The 13,957-nt window shown below is 30.9% G+C and overlaps 3 protein-coding genes and 1 non-coding gene across 4 annotated transcripts; 2 read left to right on the top strand and 2 right to left on the bottom strand.

The window, feature by feature from the left end:
- Nucleotides 1-4,480: 4,480 nt before the first annotated feature.
- PHYBLDRAFT_t287 lies at nucleotides 4,481-4,553 on the top strand. Its single transcript has one exon. It is a non-coding gene; the product is annotated as a tRNA-Arg (tRNA).
- Nucleotides 4,554-5,110: 557 nt separating this feature from the next.
- Nucleotides 5,111-6,295, bottom strand: PHYBLDRAFT_137452 (hypothetical protein). Its single transcript, XM_018429857.1, has 4 exons — nucleotides 6,255-6,295; nucleotides 6,089-6,129; nucleotides 5,771-5,895; nucleotides 5,111-5,598 (listed from the first exon to the last, which is right to left on the bottom strand). Exons 1-4 carry the CDS (start codon nucleotides 6,280-6,282, stop codon nucleotides 5,508-5,510), a joined length of 285 nt encoding a protein of 94 aa, XP_018284038.1. The 5' UTR covers nucleotides 6,283-6,295; the 3' UTR covers nucleotides 5,111-5,507.
- Nucleotides 6,296-6,533: 238 nt separating this feature from the next.
- On the top strand, nucleotides 6,534-9,328 carry PHYBLDRAFT_183952 (hypothetical protein). The gene is made up of 11 exons (XM_018438861.1): nucleotides 6,534-6,947; nucleotides 7,038-7,133; nucleotides 7,250-7,391; nucleotides 7,511-7,686; nucleotides 7,905-7,973; nucleotides 8,057-8,109; nucleotides 8,263-8,541; nucleotides 8,608-8,791; nucleotides 8,887-8,960; nucleotides 9,042-9,115; nucleotides 9,207-9,328. The coding sequence occupies exons 1-11, from the start codon at nucleotides 6,841-6,843 to the stop codon at nucleotides 9,243-9,245; spliced, it is 1,293 nt and encodes a 430-aa protein (XP_018284039.1). The 5' UTR covers nucleotides 6,534-6,840; the 3' UTR covers nucleotides 9,246-9,328.
- Nucleotides 9,329-9,578: 250 nt separating this feature from the next.
- Nucleotides 9,579-13,198, bottom strand: PHYBLDRAFT_156727 (hypothetical protein; the record flags this gene model as incomplete). The annotated part of the gene is made up of 9 exons (XM_018433511.1): nucleotides 9,579-9,851; nucleotides 9,985-10,418; nucleotides 10,464-10,664; nucleotides 10,769-11,016; nucleotides 11,130-11,968; nucleotides 12,131-12,261; nucleotides 12,380-12,437; nucleotides 12,527-12,572; nucleotides 12,957-13,198. 9 exons carry the CDS (start codon nucleotides 13,196-13,198, stop codon nucleotides 9,579-9,581), a joined length of 2,472 nt encoding a protein of 823 aa, XP_018284040.1.
- Nucleotides 13,199-13,957: the final 759 nt, after the last annotated feature.

Raw genomic sequence — 13,957 nt, forward strand, 5'->3', positions numbered from 1 at the left:
TAGTATTATTAATAAATACAAAAAGTCTTATTAACTTCTTTAATAAAATAAATTACTCAAAGTCTCACTTTATCTTACTGTTCCTATCTTTACACATCTCTTTTTACTTATTTCATTAATCTAAAATCTCAAAATATTTTAATTTTAGTATATTATTATTCATATTAACTATAATTCACTATTTACCAATATATAAAATATTATTATTAAAAAAATTAAAATTATATTAATAAAATCTAATATTTAATTTATATGAACTTATTATATTATATTTAAGCATATTATTACAGATGTTTTAGATACTTTGTGTAAGCAGATTAAAAGTTTAAAAAGAAATAAAAATTAATACAAGTTCATTTTGAACTTAGTTAATAAAGGTGTTGAGTTATGATAATTTTAAAGTAATTAAAAAAATAATTATTTGTAAAACTCAATCAAAGATAAGAATAAAACTCAGACACAGTTATGAATACTATAAGTTGAAAACATTGATACTAAGAAATTTAGAGAAAATAGACTTTAATAAACTTGACTTTCCAAGGCTTATTTTATTAAATAAGTATAAAGAATAGACTACTGGCTTGTGGTGATCCAGACACTCGGATGTTGGATTTATCACATATAAGAACATATTCATATTGGGATAGCGTAGTAGCTATCATCTTGTCAGTATAAAATATATATAAACGATTAAGTAATCAGCTCAATAATTATTACAGTTAGTACTGTAGATAATATCTTAAAGATTGTTAAGATAATTATATCATACTGCCAGGTAAACTGTGTCAGATTGATATGGAGCTAATTTAGTAGGAAGTCCTAAAGCTCTAGTATAAAAGAGAAAAGAATAGCTAAGAGCTAAAGAAGTATGATTTAGGACTTGATGTCATAATTGTAACACTGACACTAGTTAAGCAGTAAATACACTCTAATAACCAAATATAGTAAAGGAAGAAAGCCTTAAGAAACTAAGACGTAATGACAAGAGCAGATTGTGTTTTCTTATAAAAAGGGACACTTTTTATTTATGAATAAAGACAACTTATATACAGTCTCAAAGTATTTCTATACGTCTCTATTATCAAATATTTTATTTTTTTTATTGTTTCGTACCTGAAATACCATATGGCTATCATACATTTTGTTTTAAAATAAGAAAAATAAGCTCAATTTTTACTAGACATTTAGTAAGCATTTGAAGTCAAAAATCAGGGAATCTCTAACTTTTGGTTTCAAATGCTCACTAAATAGCCTCCACTATAAAATTTGCAAAACAAATATTTTAACAATTATTGTGATGATTTGAATATTTGATTGTTAGATTTATTATATATAAGAACATATTCATATTAGAATAGCTTAGTAAGTATTATCTTGTTAGTATATAATATATATATATATATATATATAATTAAGTAATTAGACCAATAATTATTACAGTTAGTATTGTAAATAAAATAATTATATCACACTGTCAAATAAAATATATCAGAGCTATATAGAGCAAATTTAGTTAGAAATTTTAAAGTTTTAATATAAAAAAAAGAACTAAGAACTAAAAAAATATAATTTATGATTTGATATTCTATTTGTAATATCAATACTAGTTAAGCAGTAAATATATTTTAATAATCAAATATAATAAAGAAAGAAAACCATAAGAAACTAAGATATAATAATAAGAGTAAATTATGTTTATTGTGGTAGTTGAAGTTTTTAAGAAACTTTTAAGAAGAATTGAATATTTGAAATGAGAACTGAGGTATTCAGTATTGTTTATGTGTTAGTATCTCAATAATAGGAAAAGTAGATACTGTGAGAGTGTTATTTATTAAAGAGATAAAAATAATATTATTTATATCTGCTACTATTAAAATTCCTGTAATTCAAATCTCTGTTGTATAATAGCTGTTTTACACTATATGAGTGTGTAGTATACATGTGTCTAGTATATAACAGTTCCAGAGATTATTAACTTGTCAGATTCATTAGCAAGAAGGAATGAGTATTTGGTTGTAAGTCTATTTTTCACTCAATTGTAGTGTGTATATTACAAGGATAAAGATATGTGAAAACTTATATAGAATTTGTTTTCTAAAGAAATTAGTTATATCAAAATTTGATCAGATTTTTACACTGAACTACTACTACTATTTATATTATTTTGGATCAAGAAAATTATATGACTAGGGTCAGGTAATCAATCCTATCTGAGTCTTAATCAAAACAATGTGATATTTGGATAATTAATGTAGAATTAATTATATAAATGTGTATGATCTCAACAAAGTATTAACATAAAGAGTAAATATTTTTATAAGTTATAATTATACTTATAATAATTCATTGATATATTTCATATTATACTAATATCATAATATGATATATAAGTACTATTTTATATGCTAAATCTGTGCATTAAATAATAAAGTAATCAGTAGACACCTTTGACTAGAATAGCTGATAACTTATATTATTTTCTTCAGACTTATTCTCAATTATAACAGTAGTCAATACTTATTTATAATAATGTTCTCTTATAAAAAGAGATACTTTTTATTTATAAATAAAAAAACTTATATATAGTCTCTGTTATATTTGGGTTTAATTTTAAAGAAAAGACAAAGAAATAAAGTGAGACTTTGTATAGTGGTTTTATTGAAAGAGAAAAAAAGAAAGTTGGTATTGGTTAAGATAGTTGTTGTAAATGAGTATTGACTACTGCTGTAATTGAGAATATGTCTGAAGGAAATAATATAAGGTCTCAGCTATTCTAGTCAAAGGTGTCTACCGATTACTTTATTATTTAACACACAGGTTTAGCATGCATGATAGTGATTATATTTCATATGATGATATCACCATAATATGAGATACATCAGTGGATTATTATAAGTATAATTATAACTCATAAACACATTTACTTTCAATGTTAATACTTTATTGGGACTACATACATTTATATAATTAATCATACATTAATTATCTCAAGATTACATTGCTCTGATTAAGGCTCAGATAGGATTGATTATCTGACCCCAGTCATATAATTTTCCTGATCCAAAATAATATAAATAGCAGTAGTAGTTCAGTGTAGGAACCTGGTCAAACTTTGATATAAAATCTTTTCTCAATAAACAAAACCTACACAAGTTCTCATAAATCTTCATTTCTAATCTCAAATCTTCAATTCTTCCTCTTAAAAACTTCTTCAACTTCAACCACCACAACAATAGTCTTCTAACTATGACAGTTATACTCTTTTTATAAGGCTTCTTTACTCTCAGGTCCGTATTTATTATTGGCTCCTGAGATTAATGCTGTGTTTTTGATAGGACTTGTTTTATAAAAAATTATATGACTGTCAAATACAACAGTTTCAAAGTATTTCTATATGTCTTCATTTTTAAATATTATTATTCTTAACTCAGAATTCTATCTATCTTATAATTTAATTATTTATAACATTTTTAATAAATTACTGTTTACTATTTAAATATAATACAACTAGAAAATATATATAATTTTACTATATAAGTAGTATTAAACAAAAACTAATTAATTATACTAATTAATTAATTTTGTTTTTTTATTTTTTTGAACTTTTAATATGTTCATCTTAATTATAATAAGATATTTTTCTAATATAATTATATTTTATATCAAATAAATCTTTATATAATTTAAATGTTATTATTACTGAGATATATAAGTAGTAAAATATAAGATATAAATTCTTATATTTTTTAGAGATTTAATTTCAAAATTATTTTATATATTTCTTTAATGTATTACTGCCTGTTACAATTTTACAGCTCTTTAAAACTGTTGTAGCTGGCAAGTCAGAGCTTAAATAAAAGAAGGGATTCAAATTAATTGCTTTAAAAAAAAGAAAAAACAAATAAATTTCTTTTTATAATTAATTTACTTTGACTTTCACTCACATTTTCATATAGCAAAAACAATAATTCAATTAATATTTTTATAGAAAAGACATTATATTTGAGATATATAAATAAATTTAGAAAGGGAATAATAAATACTATGAGAGTATTATTTATTTAAGAAAGAAGATTATAGCTGTTTATATAAATATTTGGTTCTCTAATTTAAGATCTCTATTGATTAATGATTAGTTATCACTGAAACATTGTAAAGTATATGAGTGTCTGGTGTGTGTTACATTCCTGAGATGTGACTCTGCTAGGTTTATTAGCAATTGTAGTATCTGTTCTAGATTGTAGAGTTTATATTTCACTCAATTATAGTATGTATACCATAATATCAAATAAGATCTCAAGAAAAACATTTCAAATAATTAGTATAAATATCAATAGCAATTATTCATAATAAAACCATCTTTTATCTACCATATTATTTTGTCTATTTGATTATACTTCTTTAACTATACTTCTTTGCCTGTTTTTATATTGCGTATTTATGACTTGTTTATTATATGCCTTCATGTAAAACAACAAGAGGGACTATGGCCCAATGGACAAGGCGTCTGACTACGAATCAGGAGATTCCAGGTTCGACCCCTGGTAGTCTCATCTTCTTGTGATCTGCTTAACAGCCAGTTCTTTTATAATTTTGGTCGGTCGGAGTTGGTAATGATGTTTTCTTATTTAAATGACGTTTATTTATTCTTATTTTTAGTTTTATATGTAATTACATATACTATTCTGACACGTTAAAGATGCTCGCTTATAAGAATATTATAGGCGAGCATCTCAAACATAATATATATATGAATACATATATTTATGAAGATTTTGTGATCAATTTACATCATTTTTTTGTTTGCTTGATTAATCATACATATACAATTTAAAAACAAGGCATGATATATATACTTCAGCTCACTTGTTTGGTTGTACTTTATATTGAGCTATCAATTAGCTATTGATGATGAGATTATAATACTATAATTACTTATTATTATTATAATTAACATACTATTCAACCACACATATATTATGTACAAGAAAGAAAAGAAAAAATCTATAGGTCTAATCATTACATATATTTAAAATATTGTTTTTTTTTCTTTCTATTATCATGTTCTTTACTACACATTAATTATTCTCTAAGAAAAAGAACATTTTTTGCTTATAGATATATATATATATATAACATAGTGTAATAAAATAAGAAACAGACAAAAAAAAATCATAGATTGTTATATTACAAATAAAGAATTAAAGAAGAATAATAAGAATCAAGAGGTAGGATGTACGAGAAAGAAGGAGATGAAGGAGAATATGCTATATTTCCTTTCAAATACAATCCTCATCTATTGACCTTTCTTCTTCTTCTTTCTTATCTTGCTTTATTTCTATTTCTCTCTATCATTCCCAAGTATTCTTAAGCGTGTCTGTTTCGTTTTGATTTCTTTGTGGTTGTTGTAATGGATGCAAGTAATAATAATAATAATAATAATAACAGGAATAGTAGTCAAAAGACAATACTAAGAAAAAGAAGATATTGGCATTCTCCAATTTTTTTTATATCTTTGTTGGTCTCAAGGGATCTGCTTTGAACTGCGTGATGTCAAGCTCTTCTTCCTTTTCGGCATCGATTTCTCCAATGGTACAGCTACATTATATTTCATATATCCAAAAAAAAAGTAAGTAAAACCATTAATTCATACAAAATCCTTCCAAGTTAAGTTCACAATAGTTAAATTCACCGATAGACCCAAAAAAATATCAAATACCAAATACAAAAAAAAAGGAAAGGAAAGGAAATTAGGGGAAAGTTCATTTACATGCAATCGCCGCGGATCATGTACAATCCAAGTGGCACAATTTCGGTACCATCCTGAGAAAAGACGCGTTCATGACATTTCTCCAATACAACGTTTGCCGTCTGGTCAGTTCCTCTCAGCTTTCCCTAAAGAAAAAGAAGAATAAAAAGAAAGAAGGAAACATTAAGAAGAATTCATAACCATATCAAAAGAAGCAAATGATTTTTTGAATTATTAATTAATTAATTATCTCATATATGTATTTTAAAAATGTTAAATTATTAAAAAAGAAGAAGAAAACGTGTAATTTCTTCCTTTGATGTGATCAGGATGACTCACCACCAACACACGACCGTCAAGTGTAATGACCAGTACATTGACTACAAGTAAAATGTCGTTAACCTGAGTTGGAAGAGGGGAAAATTTATAAGGCCCAATTCCACTACACTCAAAGAACAAATAAAAGAAGGGGAAGAGGAAGGCGAAGGCGAAATGAAACACTCACGATTGATGTAAGGTTGAAGAAGACTCATGTTTGGAGCAATAAGCCGACAAAAATAAAATAAAATAAAATAAAATAAATTAAAATAAAATAAAAATAGAATCTACCTTGCTCAAAAGAATAAAGCTACACAGAATTGTCCCTTCATTTTTGGTAAAAAAAAAAGAGAGAATGGTGTGACTGTGTTCAAGCAAGAGCCTTTAAACGCATACGCAGAGGTCACAAAAAATAAAAAATAAAAAGGATGAAGAAGTGAAGTGGTCATTTATTACAAGAACACAACCAAAAGAAGAAGAACAAGAAAAAAAGAAAAGAGAAATACATATATAGAAAGTAAAACACTCAAAAAGCTAAAGAAGTCAACCAACACAATATACGAGAAAGGACTCATTTAGAATTGACTTCATTTAATTAATCATCGAACCAAACATCCATTTATTATATACATAACATATATACATATATATATACTACTACATTTTATTGCATTTTATTTCGTACAATTCTTCATCTACTTTAAAAGAAATCAAATAAGAAAAGAAGGGGCAGGAACACTGTATTTATTCCGAGAAAAGTTAATAATACTATTATGGATGTCCTCAAAGGCCTTGTTGCTCGAGTAGCTCGTGCATTCTATGATCCAAAATACATTGTCATTCTAGACGAACTCAACAATGCTCCACCAAATACAAATGGGTAAACCCACACACTCTTTTCTCTCTCTCTTTGTGTGTGTGTGTGTGTGTGTGTGTTCATTCGAACTCATGTCGACCATGTTATTTGTAGTGTTCGAGAGGAAGATCTTGTAATGACATTAAAAATGACTCCACGCGATATTCACAGAATCTGTGGTAAACTCAAAGAGGATCGTCTTTTAAAAATGTGAGCTCCACCTTCCTTTCTATTCTATATTATTATGATACATAATGCACTCTGTCAAGTGTATGTAAGATTTGTACAGTTAATTTACCAAAACTTACAATAACCAAAAAAAAAAGGGCCACTCGTATGGAAGCACGAAAGCAGGATCAGAGACCAGTTCCAAAGACGTACTACTATCTCGATTACAAAGAATTTGTTGACGTTGTAAAGTGGAAGATGTACAAAATGCAAACTACTGTGAGAGACAACCTCAGGACAGTAAGTTGCTGGTATATATGTGTGTGTAATAAATTAAATGAAGTTAGATAAAAATGTACTTGTGCATATACATATACAAAAATATTGAAGATCTTAAGTTTATTGTCTGATAAATAAAGGAATCAGAAAACAAAGGCTACATCTGTTCAAACTGCGAAAAGCAGTTCTCAACACTCGAGGTTCTGTCACTCGTCAATCCATCAGACGGACTATTCCACTGTGAGGCCTGTGACTTTGTTCTTGGAGAGAATGACAATGCTGAAAACGTGAAAGGAAGTCAGCAGGTGCTTACACGGTAAATACTTGTCAAAGTAACAATAACAATAACAATAAGAGGAACTAGGAGGAGGAGGAGGAGGAGGAGGAAATAAGCTTAGAAACTTTATTTTGGGTTTATTAGACAAAGAGGAAAGAGGAGAGGAAAAGGCTTGTTTGGTCTCTAAGATATTAAATTAATGTTAAATCTATCTATCCATTACGACTACTACTACGACTACTATCAACAACCGAAAGATTGCAAGAACAATCACAGCCGATTATCCACCTACTGAAACAAACCGACTCTCTTGTTATTCCATCAAGGTAACCAATTGATTACTAATATATGTAAACAGATAGCCGAAGAAAATACTGACTTGAAATGAAATATATATGCACACTTTTAGCTACATTTTCAAACCTTCAGCTGTGGGTGTACGGAGTAGTGGAGGATCTAAAGGTAAACTGATAAAAATGATAATGAGAATCTCATTTAAACCAATATTTACTCATCTTACAAACATAAAATCAAATAATCCTTTCCTTACCATACTCATTCCACTGCCATTATATATTCCTATTTTCTTTTATATTTACTCTCGGAAAAATTTAGATGAGTACGAACTGGCAGTTGCTCAGGATACAGGTGCAGGCCAAGGTGATATTATTGTCGATCTTCAGATGGACAACGAATCAGCACGGCGACAGAAACTTCAGGAAGCTGAAGAGAAACGACAGCAAAACGCATTACCCGTCTGGCATCAACGTAGTACTGTGTCTGATGTGCTGTTGGGTACTGGCGATCGTTCGCATGAAGCACCAGTAGAGAACGAGGATGAAGAAACCTTTGAAGAAGCCGGAACTGAAGAGTTTGACGCTGTTCGTCATGATTGTAAGTATTAAAAAATATTTAGATGGAATTGTGTATTTATTTACTTGATATTCTTGTGTCAAATAGATTACGAGAAATACTACGAGTCATTGAGCCATGCTATCCCATCAGAGTCCACAGCTAACGATAATGAATGGAATATTGATGGCCATGAAGAAGAAGACGACGAGTTTGAAACTGTCATGAATGGGAATAATGCCAATGGAAGACAAAACAACAACTACAATATGGATTTAGATGCAGATGACAGGTAAATCAATGATACAGAGGATACTAATAGCAATCTAAGAGCTAGAATTATATTAATACATGTATATATTTGTTTGTGATCATGGCTGTGTCTAGTTACCGGGGAAGATATGACTCTGAAGGCGTAGAAGAAATTGGCGAAGGATTTGAAGAAATTCCACTAGTATCAGGTAAAGAAAAAGGATCTAAAGAACCAATGCACATAATATAAATATTAATAACTATTTAAATGTACATGTATATGTTGATAGTTAATGGAAAGATGGTTCCCTTGAATGAGGTTATGGAAGATGACCAGAGAAATATGACTACTGAAGAATACAAGGTAAATGGTCTACTTGTCTATATATCTATATACCAATTCAAAAATATTCACCAAACAAAATATATTTCTTTTATTTATTTTTATTTTAAAGGCTTATTATGAAGCATGGCAGAGCTGGCAAAACAGTTAGAGAGAATATATGAAGAAAGAGATAAAGAAATAAAGATATAAAGAAAAATAAAGAAAAACATAAACTTCATTATGGTCAATATTATTTAACAGCCAATGTCCACTGTGTTTATATATATATATATATATATATATATGTATTTGGTATTTTGAGTCGAAATAATGATAGAGGGAGATAATATATGTATTTTTTTATATAGATTCCAAAAAGAAGATGGCGTCAAGAAGAGAGATAGAGAGACATAAAGAATGGTGTTGGATGCTGTGTACAGTTCTAACGAGGAGATAAAAGAGAGAGAGAGAAAGTACGTAATGTGAAAAAGAAAAGAAAAAATCACATTCTGGTGCCATCATCTTGATTAACACCAAAAGGTGTAGATCGCCTAGATTCAGATTGGGAAGATTGGGAAGATTGGGAAGATTGGGAAGATTGCTGCTGGTGCTGCTGCTGTGGTGGAGGTTGTTGGTAGTGGCTCTGAAGACTCATTTTTCTCAGACTAGCAGATAGCTTTTCTTCAATCTGATCAGACTCTGCTCGTCTACGATAACAGTAATCATAGCAAGTATTGCGAAAAGCAACTAGACCCTTTGCATGACCGGCATAAAACTAATAAAACCAGAAATCAATACACAGATATGATTATTTTGCATGAATTGGACTACAGCCTAATACTTCAAATATAATGTAATGCAATAAAAGTACACCCTACATAATTTATCTAGATTTAGATCTTATTTACCTTGAGGCCTTCAGTGAGATTAGATTTAATTTCCTTGTATTGATAATAAGCCTGGTTCAAGTTCTGAAGGGCCTTTTCGAGTTTCCCAGTAGGAACATTACTCTGTTTCGATGCTTCGTATTGACGATGAGCCTCGATGATCTCACTCAAAAGTTGGTTCTGTCTTTCTTCTCTTTCGTCTAAAGCCATCAGGTATGTGTCATATTTCCGCAGTTCTTTTACAAACAACTCTTCAAACTCTGCCGGATCAATCTTGGTCGTCGGAGATTTGGCCGTCAATTGGGCGGCCTTTTTCAAAAGAGTGGGCGAAATGTCGTCTGCATTTGAAGTTCGCTTTGCCTTTTCGACCATTCGCTTCTGCTCTCGTTCGATCTCGTTCATTTCTTCAACAGCACGTCGCAAACAGTCAAGTGCTTCCTGCGCACTTGATGAGCCTGACCGGCGGTTAGTTGTACCAGTACCATTATTATTAGTGTTACTGCTGGTTTCATAGGCTCCCAATACAGAGCTCTTTAGTTCATCTTCAGGTAACACGAGTACATCCATAATCTTGGCCCAGGCATTAAGTTTGGCACGTACTGTTTGATCAGCCTTTTGAGCAGATACTAAAGTAATTCGATGCTTTTGACCTTGATCAACCAATTTTCCTGTCAAGACATGGGATTCTGGTCGTGGCCAGTCTAATAAAGATATATATATATATATTTAAAAAATAAAAATAAATGGGGTTCCTCTTTCTTTATCAACACACAGAAACCCAGTATATATATTTTAATCAACTTACGTTCTCTGTAACGAGATCGCTGGGTTTCATCCATTTCATGTTCTTCATCTAGTGCATTAAATGCATCTTCAAGAATCTCAAGGTTCTTGAGAGAGGCTTGTTGCATGTGTTCCCACATCTCATACAGTGCTCTTGACCCACCACTGCTGCGGACTTCTGCTGCTTGGCGAAGAAGAGATTCCGGAAGACCTGGGGATTGGTCCACACCCTCCGAAAGAGCAGCGTTCAAATTAAGAGACTGCAAAGTACTAATATTTCCAACAACAACAACAACAACAACAACAATAATAATAATAATAATAATAATTATATATATATATATATACATACTTTTTTATAAGATTTTTTTTGTTTGATTTACCTGTGATACACAGCATTGAGCTCTTCTGCACGCCCAATGATATCTTCTTTGATTATCCGTTCCTTTCTGTCAACGTACACACTTGCGGCTTGATGAACAGCAAATGGAACAAGTTTCTGGAAAAGAGGCAAGCCAATGATGACGTGCGGAGTGCTATCGAGTTTGTGATTGGCATTATTGAGCATCAGTGACACAGGGTCAAGGATTTCGGGAGGTGGTGTAGCCTTGACCATGACGATCTTTTGGATGGCTGGGATCGCCAGTGGCGATGGAATGAGCTCGAGGTATATGACATCGTTGTCCTTTTCAGCCCTGGCAAGGTTTGTCTGGATGATCTGCTGAAGTGACTTGAGATCGTTGACAACCGCACTGCTGACTTTTTTTGCCTGGTGGGAGTCAGCGGCAGACGATGGTCGTTTGAGCATATCGCAGGCGTGTTTTACGTGCGCGTTGGCCAGCGTCAACCGAGCCACTTCTTCGCCGTACTTGTTTTGCGAAATGCACTCGGATGCCTTGCGGAACTGGGCTGCGGCGTGGAAGTGGAGAGCCTTGATTTGCATATGGGCAAGCCACTGGGGCGGATAGATGTCTTGGATGGACGAGTTGGTGGCAAGCTCGTGCGCTTCGTCGTAGTACTGTGCAATCTGTGTGGCTAGACGAGCAATGGTGCCGTCGCGCAGCTTGTCCATGGCTGCTTTTTGCCAGACACACTCTTGTGCTTGGGCCAACATGAGGTTGATAAGGGTCTGTAGAGCGTACGGCGAGATATCTACAGTAGGAGCAGTTCTCATCTCGGGGAGAACGACATCCTGGAGGTGACGAAAACATCCAGCCGCACTCTAGATTATAATTGTAATTTATTTTTTTATTGGATAATTGGAAAAGAATAGATAATTCATATATATTGTATGTGTGTGTGAGGGTGAGTTTATAGTAATAGTGATATTATAATATACATATATACATACATATATATATATATATATATATGGATATATTACCTGGAAATAATTGCAAGCTTTCTTGACACTTTCGGCTGTAACTCGATCTTCTGAGTTTCCTAACTGGCTGTACGTGGATCCAATATTGTACAATATGCACGCTTTTTCATAATTCATATTGCGATGGGCCACTAAAATATACCACACGAGTTAACAAACCATCACACACACCCATATTTATATATTTTTATATTTATATTTGAAAAAAACAACAACAACAACAACAGCCGCAGTAGTAACAGCAGGAACACTTGCCTGGTTGATTCGATCCACCAGAAACAGAATACCATGGAAAATATAAGCCCACCTAACGAATGAACGAATGAACGATATTGATATATTTAAAAATACTCAAATCTATTTAAAGAACAATAGAGAAAAGAAGATTTGGCTTACATCAATAGGAAATTTTGAGCTGATAAAGACTAATTGTCCATAGTATCTAAAGCCAAACGATTGGGGGGTTTTTTAATAGAAAATAAAATTTATGTATATATATATTGATTATTAGTTATTCAAGAAAATGAAATATTGTAAGAAAAGCTTAGCTAATGATAATTATTCTAGTATTTAAGCTTTTTTATAAGTACTTATTGTAATCACTATGATTATTATTATGAATATTATTATTACTAATGTATATATTCATATATATTCATATATATTCATATATTGATATCAAAATAATAGTAATAGTAATAACTTTTTATTCATTTATATTATAGATGATATATATATATATATATATATATTCTTTATATATTCTATAGATATATAGGATATATATGTAGATATAGATATTTATAGATATTTATATTTTTATTACTTGATAAGTCTGTTGAGGCCTTTTTGACTGGATTCCAGGTAAATGCAGTCATTGCGTAGTTCATCAAGGATTCGAAAGTCATCTGTGTAAAGGTCAGGATGTTCTGCATAACTGTTTGAAATGTAATCTCGCAAGAAAGGGGTCCATGAAATTCGTTCTGTTCGCTTAAACCCGCTAGCGAGCATATTTGTTTCGGACCCCTTGGTTGGAGACAACCGATTTGCAGATCCTTTTGAGCTCATTTGTTTAAAGAGATGCTATATGTATAATATGTGTATATATGTATGTATGTATAAATGTAAAAAAAAATGAAATAAAAATAGAATAAAAAAATAATATGAAATTAAGAATTAAAGAGAAATAAAATATACATAGAGTAAGCACAGCGCCAATGAACGGGTTTCTTTTAAATCTCAAAAAAGGGGGCGGCTTTCATTTTGTCAAAAGGCGGCTTTTATATCTCAAAGGGCAGTTTTCCTTTTCTTACTAACTTTAAATAACTACATCCTTTTCTCTCTCTCTCTCTATCTTATGAATGGGTAATGAAGAATTATTGACAAAGGGGGCGCGCGATTAAATGGACTAGGAAGTAGACCCCTATCACCTAGAAACGCTAACCCGTCGTAGGCTATACTACGAAAAGCAAGGTTCAGAGCAAAAGTCACCTGATAAAGGCTTAAATGTTGAAATAGAAGAGATTGCACTTAAAACAAAGCAGAAGATTAAGGAATATAAAAGATAATTCAATGAGTAGAAACTGCTATTTTTCTATTGTAGTATGTTAAGATTGTTCAATGCTGCTAAGTCTTGTAGATTAGCTGGTAATATTGAAGTAAGGACAGTACAGAGGTGGGCCAAGAAACTCAAAGGCGTCAAGGACTGGAATATCTTTTAAAAAACAAGTCAGGAAATTTAATAGATCAATAGGAAAGCTTGAAGAGACGCACAAAAATTGCAAAACACATAGTGTACGTGTGTGTTGAAGAAAAGAGTAAAACAGA

Source organism: Phycomyces blakesleeanus (genome assembly GCF_001638985.1).
Source record: "Phycomyces blakesleeanus NRRL 1555(-) unplaced genomic scaffold PHYBLscaffold_39, whole genome shotgun sequence".
Classification (NCBI taxonomy): Eukaryota; Fungi; Mucoromycota; class Mucoromycetes; order Mucorales; family Phycomycetaceae; genus Phycomyces; species Phycomyces blakesleeanus.

Coding starts and splice junctions, on each gene's coding strand:
- PHYBLDRAFT_183952 (XM_018438861.1), top strand. CDS start 6,841: ATGGATGTCCTCAAAGGCCTTGTTGCTCGAGTAGCTCGTGCATTCTAT. Junction 7,392..7,510: donor TGAGAGACAACCTCAGGACA/GTAAGTTGCTGG, acceptor TGATAAATAAAG/GAATCAGAAAACAAAGGCTA. Junction 8,961..9,041: donor AGAAATTCCACTAGTATCAG/GTAAAGAAAAAG, acceptor ATATGTTGATAG/TTAATGGAAAGATGGTTCCC.
- PHYBLDRAFT_137452 (XM_018429857.1), bottom strand. CDS start 6,282: ATGAGTCTTCTTCAACCTTACATCAATC. Junction 5,896..6,088: donor TTGACGGTCGTGTGTTGGTG/GTGAGTCATCCT, acceptor CTTTTTCTTTAG/GGAAAGCTGAGAGGAACTGA. Junction 5,599..5,770: donor ATGATCCGCGGCGATTGCAT/GTAAATGAACTT, acceptor AATATAATGTAG/CTGTACCATTGGAGAAATCG.